The sequence below is a fragment of the Sturnus vulgaris genome, chromosome 8, assembly GCF_052056855.1.
Source record: "Sturnus vulgaris isolate bStuVul1 chromosome 8, bStuVul1.hap1, whole genome shotgun sequence".
In the NCBI taxonomy this organism is placed as follows: Eukaryota; Metazoa; Chordata; class Aves; order Passeriformes; family Sturnidae; genus Sturnus; species Sturnus vulgaris.
In genome coordinates, this window is record NC_142250.1 from 18417504 (window position 1) to 18430202 (window position 12699).

At 40.5% G+C, this 12699-nt stretch overlaps 1 protein-coding gene across 50 annotated transcripts in view; it reads left to right on the forward strand.

The window, feature by feature from the left end:
• Positions 1-12699, forward strand: part of SORBS1 (sorbin and SH3 domain containing 1) — a 162720-nt gene that overhangs the window by 126074 nt on the left and 23947 nt on the right. For 44 of the 50 annotated variants that reach the window (XM_088169005.1, XM_088168978.1, XM_088168985.1 and 41 more), the window contains 6 exons: positions 341-455; positions 3595-3678; positions 6399-6464; positions 7044-7145; positions 8497-8546; positions 11416-11591. In XM_088169005.1, the coding sequence (XP_088025131.1) occupies positions 341-455; positions 3595-3678; positions 6399-6464; positions 7044-7145; positions 8497-8546; positions 11416-11591 (593 nt within the window). The remainder of the gene's footprint in view (positions 1-340; positions 456-3594; positions 3679-6398; positions 6465-7043; positions 7146-8496; positions 8547-11415; positions 11592-12699) is intronic. The other 6 variants (XM_088168984.1, XM_088169008.1, XM_088168976.1 and 3 more) reach the window with 5 other exon arrangements.

Below are 12699 nucleotides of genomic sequence, written 5' to 3' on the forward strand. Positions count from 1 at the left end.
GAGCTTAGTTGAAGCCCATCATTAAGCTGTTTCCAATGGGGAAAAGATTGAAAAAATTTAAAGATTTAAAGTCTGGAAGTTTACTGAAAGTCCTTAGAATAACCCCCCTCTGCTCCCGTTATTTCAGCTGCTGAGCTGTATCCAGCTCTGCCTGCAATAGATAATCAAATACATGTCCAGAGCCCTATCTCAACTGTTCCTCTTGTAGCAGTCTCTTTTCCTAGGTTAAAAAAGTACCCTGATTAAACCATAATTAATGAGGTAAAGCATCTGTCAGAATGGAGTGCTTGCCTCCATAGAAACCACAGTATTTTGAGTTCATTGATCTTTCTTTCCCCAGGACTGACTGGGAGCCTCCAGACAAGAAGGTGGACACCAGAAAATACCGTGCAGAACCCAGGAGCATTTATGACTATCAGCCAGGGAAGTCCTCTGTTCTGAACAACGAAAAGATGGTAATGTTTGATTTACCCTTGTTTGTGGCTTTATCCTGAAATTATGAAATACTCTCTAAATGCTTGTGTGGTTCTATTTGGATGGGATTCCTTAGGCTTATATTGCGGTGCTCGTGTGATGTTTTTTGAAAACTGTTCTGCATAACTTCCTAACATTTTTGTTCTCTCTAAAGCAAGATCCAGGGGGATTGAGAGACTTCTTTCCTTTTGGACGTGTTGTTTTCCGTGTTAAGTATGGATCACTAACCCTAGTTTTTAATCCATGTTTGACACTGTGATCTGTTCCACAGCTGTTTTGCCAGCTGTACTTTTTCTAGGGCACAGCATTAGCTGATGCAGGAGGTTTGAAGGCATTATGCAACAGAGAAGGCAGGTTCAGTTTCTATGTTCCTCTGATGCTTTAAACATGAAAGTAGTTTTGAGTGCCTTTAGTGTGTCTCAGTGGGTGCCTCTGAGATGCATTAGGACATGGCCATCTTCCCTGGGGTGATTTTTTCCTCAGCTGGATCTCACCACTTCTGTGAAGTGACAGGACTGAATGTGAACTCTCCAGCTATGGTGGAATGTAACCTCGCATATTAAGTGAGCTGTTACCAATTTCAGTCTGAATTAGTAAGCAATGCTGTGAATTGTGACAGCTAGGGACATACAAAAGTCTCTTTCTTCAGCCTTGTCTGAAAATACTTGACAAGGGACAGGCAGAGAGGTGATGCTAACCTCGTTAGCCAGTCCTATATAAATCACCACAAATCACTGAAGATGTCCTTCTGTGGTGCAAGTGTGACACTATAACTGCTAGAAAATACTGAATTATGTTAGTAGTGTATAAAGATAGTGTATAAAGATATAATGGTTCTATAAAGGCATTAATTTGAAGGATTCAATTAGAAGTGCTAATTGCATGTGAGTTTCCAAATGTAAACTGGACTTTGTACCTCAACAGCTCAGACATTGATCCATGCATGGAATAGATAAGGGAATGCTCCTGAAAAACCTGCCAAGGATTTTACACAAGAGTGAATAGCAATTTAAATCAATAGAAATGTAAGAATCAAGTCTGATGTGGGACCTGATGCTTCTCCTTAGTATTTTGGTGGGTTTTCTTTTTTCCTTCCAAGTGTAATCAAGGTCCATCAATTTTTGAAGATCCTGCAACCAACTTCTTTTCACACCTGTGTCCCTTCATTGACTTCAACAAAGTTGCTCCTGATGGGAGCATGATCCTAGTGCCTATTGCAATGGGTGGATGACTCCCTCTTGATACCACTGGGTGTTGGCTCATCCCATTAGAGAAGTGCCAATGAGGAGTGGTTTGAGCATGGTATGACACCTCCATTCCTGCAGTCCGTCCTGGAGCCAGATTTCTGCTGACTTAAACATCAATTTTGTCTCACGGTAAACAGACAAGATTAAAACTTGTGGCAAAAGGCCGACTTCATCTGTGTACTTAAGCATTTGCAAAAGGTCTGTCATCACCAGTGGCACTGTTTTACGTGTTCAGACTTCATCAGGTACTGAACTGAGGAATCAGAGTCTAAAAGCCACAAGCAGAACCATCATCAGCATAATTGAAAAAATTTGTATGTACAGAGCTCAACAAAACCAAGATGAAAGTGACAGCTGTGTTACTTCCAATGTTATTTTATGAGCTTTAATTTGAAGGCCTTGGAATAGCAGCTTTGCAGTCTCCATCAGTCTCATTAAATATAACAGCACTGTAGTGGTTAGTGATGACATCTTTGAGGGAGGTGCAGGAGATTTGTGAGTATCTCCTGGTAATCACACCCACAGCTGTGGCTATCAGAATACCAATCCAAAACCATTTCAGAGCAATGAATAGCCTCCTGTTGACATCAGGGGGCTTTGTTTTAATGTAAATGCAGTTATATAAGTTGAGTGCTTTTAGTTGTAGTGCAGTAAATAAAAAATAGAGGTATTGATTTCTTTATGCCTTGAAGAAATAACCAAATCATTCTCCAGGCCATCGGGCCTTAAACATGATGTAACTGTTTATCTTGCATTGCCTCTCATTCAGTATCAATCCTGAGCTCTTTTCCTAGAGGTTTTCTTTGTGTGATGCTAATGACTATGGCAGAATATGGGACATCCAAGTTAGCACTGTTGTCAACTGCCTTAGTAAACCCATCACAAAATTATTTCTATGAGGATACTCTGCATCTGTGTGGCTCCTTCTTCCTTTGATGGAGCACTTGGGATCATACTGGCACAGCAGACATAATGTGTTTATATTTTTAATGCACTGAGATCCACTCTCTCTTAGACTAGGTATGCTGAAATGCAAGAATTAGGTAGATGTCTTTTGTGGAGTGGCACCTCAGAAGCTTTAGCAATGGACTTTTATTGTCTTACCTCAACAGCAGTGTTTTCAAAGAACTGCAACTATTTCAATTTTTTTTTTTGTTTCATTAAGACAGATGGTCTGAATGAAAGGGAATTTACTTTTCAGCTGTACTGTTTTCTGTCCTGTCTGATTTTTCTTCATTGTAGTTTTGTCTGATACTCTAACATTTATTTGTGAAGAAACATGTAATATTGTCACTCTGTCCATCCTTTCAAAGATCTTTGAGGATGCACTCTCTCTGACATGTGTCTCGTATGATTTAGAAAACCACCTTCCACTCTGTTTGCAGTGTATAGAACAGGGTTTCTCACATGTTCATGTGCTGTTAAAGATGCAGTATTATTTGATTAAGGTCTTTTTTTTGACCAAATGAAGATGAAAAAAAAAAATAAGGTACATGCAGCTTTGGACTTGATAAAAGTGTCCGACAGTAGGACTGAGGGACTGCTTGACTCTCAGCTCTTCCACTGAGTCTCCCTGTGACTCTGAGCAAGCTGCATCATCTCTCCCTCTCTGTGAGGGTCTCCTGACCTGTAAAATGCAATTCATTCATATTCATGTTGCTCACAGTGATGCTGTTTGGCTTAACTGATGTTTGCAAAGCGGTTCATAGCCTTTATGAGAAACATGCTATAGAAATTCCAAATTATAAGGCTAAATATCTACATTTCAGAATGGAAGCCATGGGATCTGCATCTCTAACAGTCCCTTTCTGTGTATTCTCTGCATAATGTTATCCTTCTCTTTCTTCCATTCCCCTATCACCAACTCCTTTAGACTCGGGATATAAGCCCAGAAGAGATAGATTTAAAGAATGAACCTTGGTATAAATTCTTTTCGGAATTGGAGTTTGGGAAACCGGTAAGTTTGATAGTTGCAATGACCAATGAAGTCAACCTGCCTTTTTTTTTTAATTTATTTTTTTTTATGATTGTCACATCTCTTTCCTAGGCCCTAAATTTGAAACAGCTGCCTTACTCATTTAAAGATGTGATTGTACATAATGTCATCCTGGTACTAACATAAAGCAGCTGTTCTGTGGCCACTTTTAGTGTTTTGAAGCCATTTACAAACATTCCCCACCTTCCAGCACTATGTATCAACCAGGTAATATTTTTTCACACGCCATAGTTCAAACTGCATTTTTGCTGTTAATGTTAGAAATAATACCCTGCTCTCATTTTTGAAAGTCCTTATTCAAAGCCCTTTTTCTCCTTCTGCCTAACAAGATCTAGGATGGCTAATAGGTAGCTCTAAGTCAAGGAGAATGATTTATTCCTGTCCCTGGCTTGTGAACTGTAGGTCAGTCATTTCCAGCTGTCCATAAACATATCATGACCTTGTTTCCTGCTTATTTCCTTATGCATGTAGCTGCCCATTGCATAAAATGGGGGACATTAGCCTGTGTTGAATACCCCTTGCCCTTCCCTGAAGCCAAAGGACTCTGAGAATAGTGTTCTTTCTTTTCAAATGGAGCTGTGTTGCTATGTGTGGAGAAAAAAAAAAGCCTTGATTTCCCCTCTGGAAAAAATGAACTAAAGCTTAATTATTCAATAGGACAAAGAACATTTAGATGGAGGGAACACATCAGTGGGGCTACTGGGAAAAAAATGTGACTTTTAAAGCATTTTATGGATTGGTTCTTACTGATTAAACACTATTAACTTAGTTATTAAATACTGTTTAATAAGCTACTTTTCCTGCACCAGGGGGTCAGTATCAGCCTTTCACATGTATTCAAACATAGTGGTGGTTTGTCATTTCTGCTTTCCCCTTGAGGTCAGTAGTCAAATACCCACGCACAGGATTTTTGAGTGCTGCTGAGATTCCATGTGTGTACAACAGAAGTATGTTTTAAGGTTCAGTACTGTCTTCAAAGGCAACTGCACAGAGACACTAGAGAGCAGGTTTCCTTTAAATCTAGTCTTTGTTCTGACAGAAGTGACAAAGTTCCTCTGCACAGAATGCAGCTACCTGGAGCTGTGTGCTCAGTCTGATCACATCATAAAAATAGTGTAATTTTTGCTGAAAAGCAAGGATGTACAGTGGTTGAGTAGTCCAGTCTTTCATAGAAAACTATGTTTTATAGCTATAGCCCTTCCGTCCTATGCTGAAGAAGTTTCAGTATTGTTTGAGATGAGACCTCCTAATGTTTAGGCAGTAAAAGATAAATCTCACATCACTGAGGCTTTTAAGTGTTGTCAATATAAGGATTTAACTCCTCACAACTTGTCATGGTTTAAGGTTTCCACAGTAAGAAGAAACCTGTTTATCTTTGCTGCCATGTAATTAATAGCCATCTGCTTTTGCAATGAGTGAAGGTTTGTCATCTCTGTGGTCCTTTAAGTTAGTGTGAGTTAATGGAATATATGTCAAAGAAAGAAGAGCATTTATGCCCTTGGTCCTTTCTACATATGGGGATATACCTGTTCTTTAGAAGCACGGATTTGTGCTTTTAGTCATGCAGCCTTGGCCTCATTCCAGAAGAGGGTATCTCAGGGCAATCTGTCTCATGTTCAGCAGACCATCTGTTCTGGTGACAAGTTCCCCACCTTGCTCAGGGCACTTCCATTGAGTGCTGCTCTCTCTTATGAGGCTTGCCTTGAACTTACTTTTGTTACAAGCCCATGCAGCCATGCTCCCCAAGAACTGTGCCAGCTCCTGAACATGCAACTCCATAAATAGTGCGTGGGTGTCAGACACTTGAATTCAGGATGCTATCTCAGAATTTATAGCTGGCAAAGCCTTTTCTGAGCTTTGTTGCCACAGCCCAAAGAACGTGGTTTTTGTAGCTTTGCTCACTCCAGTCATTGGAGTCCTGTTCATTCTTCTAATTTGAATAATCCTGCATTGTACTTACATGTTCATCCAAACAGGAAAAAAATCCATTTTGAAATCAGCACTTTCAGCTGTAGGATGAATTTTAAATAACTAGTTCCCAAACTTTCTTGTGTCCCACTCTGTCCACCAAAAATCCCCCACAAACAAACCCCCAAACCAATGAAATAAAAAATAACAACTCTGCATTCTCATTGCCCCACAATGCCACCCCGGGAAAATCAGCCATTTGTTCACATGGTATGTATTCATACGCTGACAGAAGTGAGAAAGATTTTCCCTTTTCTTTGTCAAAGGCCCTTGGTTTACCCTTTCCTTTTGAAAAGGAGAATGAGCAAAACAAATGCTTTTTATGACTGTGTGGTTTTTCTCCCCATTTTGTTTTGGTTTTTTTTGTTAAGAATGCTTTAACCAACAGCTGTGGGCACCCTCTAGAAAGTCCAAAATCCCTTAGAGCAACTTGCAAAAAAATTTCCAAAAACATTACTGAAAACAGCCCCTTCCACACTGCATGTATGTTCCCTTTTGCCTCCCATGATTTCTTGATATTTATGCTATAGCAGATTTATCCCTCTTTCTCTCTCTCTTTCTCTGTTGTGGTTTGTTGTTATTTTATAATTTCTTTTCAGTGTTGATGCAAATTCCCTATTGTATTTCCCCTCTGTTCTAATCCAATTTCCATATTCTCTGTGATGTCTTTCCTTATCTTCATTTCCTCATTTCCTTCCTCTGCTTTCCATCAGCCTCCAAAAAAGATTTGGGATTATACTCCTGGAGATTGCTCTATCCTTACTAGAGAGGATAGAAAGGTAATTGTGTCTCACGTACGTTGCACTACAGCATCTAGCGCGTATATATGTGTGTATGTGGTTTTCTTTTCCTTTTTTTTCTTGTAGCATTGCTTGAGTTTTGTGTGCTTGTGAGTGATTTTTTTTTTTTAATTGGGCTTGAGCTCATTAGCCTAACAATTAAGTAGCTAGTAAATTGATTTAATAAACAATTCTTAAATCATAATCAGCCATAATTTAGAGTGGTTGTTTTGCTATCTTGACTTACAATGATAATTATACTAACAGCATATTGCATATTATTACAGTATCTTTTTGTTTTTCTTTACAGGTGGTTTTATAACTTTATGGTTTGTAGAAATAGATTCTAGCAGGCCTGTGCATCTCTTGATTTTAATGTTAATTGCCTAAAACTATTTCCTCTGTGATGATTGAAACATGATTAATTGCTAGTGATTTTCTGTGTATTCCATGCCACCTTCCTCTTTTTTTGATTAAAAAGGCTCTCTTTTTTTTTTTTTTTTTTCAAAATTAACATTCCTTTGGTTTCCCCTAACCCTAAGCATTGTTTTCCCATTCTTCTTCTCCTTCTTTAACCAGAGTGATCTAGAAAAAGACCTCTACCTCTACCAGACTGAGTTAGAGGCAGATTTAGAAAAAATGGAGAAGCTTTATAAAGCACCACATAAAAAGCCACAGAAGGTATTTCCTATTCTTTTCATGCTGCCAATCCCCGTTTCCAAACTCTCTGCTCTAATCTATTCACTGCTGGATGATTATTAAATGAGGTTGGGATAAATAATGGTTCTGAGCATTCTGACTGCATGGCTTGCTGTGTCGCTGTCAGAAATAATAGAATGTGATGCTGAGAATCCAGCTTGAAATCCATTTCAGATACAGTGATTTCCCCTCTCACCCCACCACCACGTTCACATTCAGCTGCCCCCACCCCCATCCCAGTCCCCGTTTCAGGTTTAGAGTTCAGTGTCTGCAAAAAAAACCCTCTCTATTTTTCACATGAATAGGCAGCAGCAGCAATCAGCTTAAAATTCTTGGTTGGCGTGTCACGTCATCATCTCGTGCCTTTCAAGCGTGTTGCCATCTACTCTCCCTCCATACAAGCCCTGCTCTCTGCTTGGAGCTCACGCCTGCCCAAGATTTTGGATATTCCTGAGAGATTTTACACAATTTTCCTTATGCTGCACCTTGCCATGGCCTTCTAGGGCAGGTCAGCTGCTGCTGCTGCTTCGAGGGTCTGCAGGACTCGAACCATGAAATGATAGATTAATTGGTAGCACGCCATTTTTTCTTTCTTTTTCTGTTGCTGATTTTTTTTTTTTGAAGCTGCGGCATTTCACGAGGACTTGGAAAAGCTGCTTTTTCAAACCCAAGATTTGCTTTTTCTTCCTGTATAGAAATCCTCACATAGATGAGGGGACACCAAATAGAGAATTGCTTCTAAAATTGCCTCCAATTTTTCAATAATATGTCTAAGAAGCGTTAGATGGATTTAAAGCAAGCGGCTAAGAACTGGCTTTTGCTATTGAACCTGTGCAGCTGGCATTGCTTCTCTTAAGTAAGGAAACTGAACTGAAACATCGCTTTTCTTTTTAGAGCTTTGATATTTTTTTGAATGCTGAGGAATGTATTGTGCTGCAGAAATGTAATACACCTTTAAAGCAAAGGCGGGCAGTGACCGGTTGGGGGAAAGCTTGGGGAAATAATTATGAGCATGTGTCTCCTGGTCATGGCCCAGCTGGTTATCTCTTCTTGCTTTTGGCTTTATTCACAATGACTCATTTGCAGACAAAAGAATAGGCACTGTGAAAAGGCATCGGCTGTGCTAAAAACCTGTCACTGCCCTGAAGGAACTCAGGGAAATTGTTGCTTTTCTGCAAAGGCATTGACAGCTTAAATTGCATTTAGATTTAAACCTCAATGTTTCCTATAGGCTAATATTGAAGCAATAGATGGAAAATTACTTAAGCAAGCCTTTTTCTTTCTCTTCACATTTAAGTGCATATCAATGACTCCTTTGTTTGGACTTTTGCAGAATACAGCAGGTGTTGCTCCTCTGGAAACTTCCACAGACCATTCTTCCTAGTAAGTTTTTCAATTGCTTGTTGATGTCTCTTTTACAATTTGAGGTCACTAGGACAAGGTATTGGGCATTGGAAATGCTTTGGCTTTTTGGGGGATGGATATAGACAAATGCATGTACCATAAGAATTATATGTGTGCTTTAGGTGAGTCGTGGTACATTGTCTGCTTTTTGATCCAGAATGAGTTTTGAAGTGATTACATGAGTGATTACATTGTCTAAATAAGATTTGCTGATTGTGCTAGGCAGTGGCTTTAAAAAAAAACAACAGACCTTTAACTTCATCTGATGAATTTTGCAAATTGACTGTATCTTCATGCAAGTAACATTATTGTGTGGAATACACAAAAATTGTTTGTTACACATGTGTGATAGATTTGCTGCTCCTAGGTATTCCATGTAGCATGCACCAGATCAGATGGATGCAGTTAATGAAAGGCAGTAATTTTCCAGCCTACAGGAAGGGAACAGTGGTAGTAGTAACAATATTTCTCAAAGATCTATTGGGCATTCCCTTTCAGTGGGATATGTAATGAACAGTATATTCTGTGTAAATGAGTTGTACATGGAGTTGGTTTGTTTTAGAAGAGGAACACACACACACAAAATCCAGAGCAAGATGCTGAGCTGTGTTGAGTTACTTGAGCCATCCTGAGTTATCTGAGCCACAGAGCAGCCCCTACTGTGAGCCTCCTGCTCCTTGTAATTGTACTAAATACTCAATGGTCATAGGCACAGTGATCCCCTCTATGAGGATGGTTTGTTAAAAAAGGCAGATTCTCCTCCAGATATCCATTAATACCATGTGTGTTCACTGCCCCTCTGGGGGCCTTAGAGGTCTCCTGTACTTCTTTCAACACAGTTTCCTTCTGTCTGTGTTCATTCTGCTGGCAAACCCACACAACTGCTGAACTGTTTTGTTTTGGTAGGAAGACAGCAATAAAATAAATGGAAATCTCAGAGATTAGCATAAATATCTTATATTTGCAAGCAAGTGGTAAGGTTTCTGCTCATGGCAGCACTATCTGTGCCACACAGAGCATTCAGGAATGCCAGTGGAGAGGAAACAAGCTGAGTATGCTGGGAATGGGACACAAGAGTGAGGCCCAGTGGAGTTGCACATTTTTCTCAGCCCTGCCATTAGAGAGCAGAGAGAAAAGATAGCTGGAGTTTATTGTTTTGGGGGGATTTTTGCAGTGTTGCTCTCCCTTCATTCACCTGATGTTGCAGGCTGCTTTGGCTCTAATACAGTACTGCTTGCTGGCCTGAATAAGGGAGCAGCTAGTAAAGAGATTCTGCCAAATGCCTCCTCTATCTCCCCCAGGTTTAGTCCAAAAAGAGGATTGTTTTAACCCTTTGTTTTTTTACAAGTAGGTTAACAACTAATCTCAGGACAGTCATTATTCCCTGCAGCAACTGGCTGTGTTTCCTCAGGTACCTGACAAAGAGATGCACTCTTTATCAAAGAGATAACCCTGATAAACAATAGCTTTGTCGCTATGGATGTGTTTGAGTATTGTCTAGGTTGAAAAACTGACAGTATTCCCTTTCTCTTTTGTGGTGCTCTTCATGAGCTTTTCCTCCAGAAAGTAATCTGTGGGACTGCATATGACTTGGCTTTCCTTGTCCAGAAACTAAAGTCATCTTTGTGATCCAGACATTGTGTAATTCCACCTCCATAGCCAGTCCTCTGATGTGTTTAAAGCTTTCTCTTTATCCCAGAAGTACAGCATCTATCCAAAATAAACAGATACACGTACAAATTTATCCGCAGCAAACAGAACATTTCCAAATTCTCATAAATTTGAATCACCCTTGGAAATCAGAATGTCAAATATTTCTATTAATTGGAAAATCTGTATTTTTTTTTTTTCCAAATTGTGCAGCCATCATGCTTTGGCCCCAGAATAGCTTTGTGTAAGACTCCATCTTATTCTGAAGAGCCTGGTTGAGTACGAGAACTGGTATCAGATTAGCTTAGCTTTTAGGAAAACGGTCTGCCTGATTGCTTAGTAAGTTTTTTTGCACCTGGAAAGGATATTTATACCATGGCATTGTCAGTCATTCTTTTAGAGAGAAAACAGGGAAATCTAGAAATCAGATGTCTGAGCATACTTGTGCTTAGGTTCATGACTAGAAAAGGGATTTGCAATACATTTCCAGTCTTTAAAAACCTAAGAAATTTAAATTGTACTAATTTTAGCATTCTGTTTATATATATGCATGGTAAACCCAGAGTCCAGTATTTTTTATTGCCTATAGTAGAAACCTCTGGCAAAGCTGAACAGAACTGTGTGCATTTGGGAATTTCTCTGCCAATTAAAACAGTATAGAATCTACAGCCCTTTACTATTGCTTCTCTACAGTCCCTCACCAATGGGCTTCAGAAACTGCTTGGGGAATCTTGAGCTGTAGTGTTGACTGGGAGGCAGAACTGGGTGAGATGACTTCCTGAGCAGCTGTGCTTTGTAAGCATGGGACAGGCATGGCTGGTGTTTAAGGAGAGAGACCTGGAAGCTGGAAGGTTTGGTGTACTTCCAGCTAGCCAGTGAATTTCATTGTGTCTGCAAAGAAATTGTACATCATTTCTGGGACTTTGTCTCATTTGTAAAATAGAGGAGTGCTTTCCTGCTGCCTGTTTCCTGGGGGACTAAGACTGGAGAGTTCCCTCAAGTGGAAGAGGATGCTTCAGTAGTGCCAAATGCAGAACACTATTGCCATGTATTCATAACCTCTTCATCAGCACCAGTTCTTCATACACAGTCTATTCTGCATTCACAAGTGTGGTTTTCTCTTACTTTACATGAAAGCTCTCAGCAAACAGGTGTGACCTCCTGGTGTCCCTCTCCTTTTTATTTTTGTGTATTCCAGCTCCACTTATTCACCCAACTACCATGCAGTGAAGAGGGAGTCAGAGCTAGCTCTGGGGGACCCTGCTGCCTTGGAGAATGAAAGGCAGATTTACAAGAGTGTGCTGGAGGGTGGAGATATCCCATTCCAGGGGCTGAGTGGTCTCAAGCGACCTTCAAGCTCTGCTTCCACAAAAGGTGGGTGGTTAGAACACTAACCTCTCCTCTGTTCTGCACAGTGTCCAAAGCCAGGTGATATGGGCAAACTGTTGCAAGATTTAGAGTACTATTCAAGCCAGTTGAGAATTATGCTGTCCTTCCTCTTTGCCATCCCCAGTGTTCCCTCCTTTTTTTCTCTCAGACCAAAATGGCCAATATTTTTAATGATGCCTTTAACTGATCCAGGTTCCTGTTCTCTAGAGAGACCAGCTCCCTCCATTCAGCACCTCAGCCACAGCCCACACCCTCACGTTCTTCCTCAAGGCTGCTTAGGCTGGCCTTGCTATCCATCTGCTCCTACTTCCTTACCATTCTAGAGCCCTTCTTTGCCTTTTCTGTTCTTCCCACAGCAGTATCTCAGCAGGCCATGTCAGTCTGCTGGCCTGGCTACCCTGGTGTAGCTGGTGCCCTATGCTCCACAGCCTCCTGCCTGCCAGAGGTGTGCAGAGAATGCACTGACACTGAACCTGCTGACACTGAACCAGCAATTGCTGGCTGAACCAGCCCTGCAGGCTCCAGGAATGTGAGCCAGAAGAGACCAATCTCCTCCTCTTCCCTCCCTGTTGCAGACTCTCAAAAAGAGACAAGGAAGAGCATGACTCCCATCAGGGAATTGTACTGGGGAATGTATCTCTGAGCCAGCTTCAACCTAAAAATGGCTTGAGATGGGGAGAGGACTGGAGAAGGAATGTGCTGGGTTTCTGAACTGCTCTCCCTAAAAATAGTACATCATACCAAAAAGGTCTCTCTGTCTCCATCTTCCAGCTGGTTTTCAGCATTTTGTCAGGCCTGTAGGGCAGGGAATCAAACTGGATCTAAACAAAAAAATCTGTTCAAACAGTTCCCCAAACTGCAATTGAATCTGAATGGCTATTTTGACATTTGAATTTGAACTCAAATCGGAAACAGACCTAAAAACTGCAGTCTAAGCTGAAACCAGACTGAATCCTATTAAAAAAAAAAAAAAGAATGTCCTGATCTGACTCCTTGAATTTTAAAGCAACCGTTGCCAACCACATTGTCTGAAGGACATTCAGCTTATTCCTAGTATGGGGAATGTCTAAGCAGGCATCTCTTGGGCAAGGTC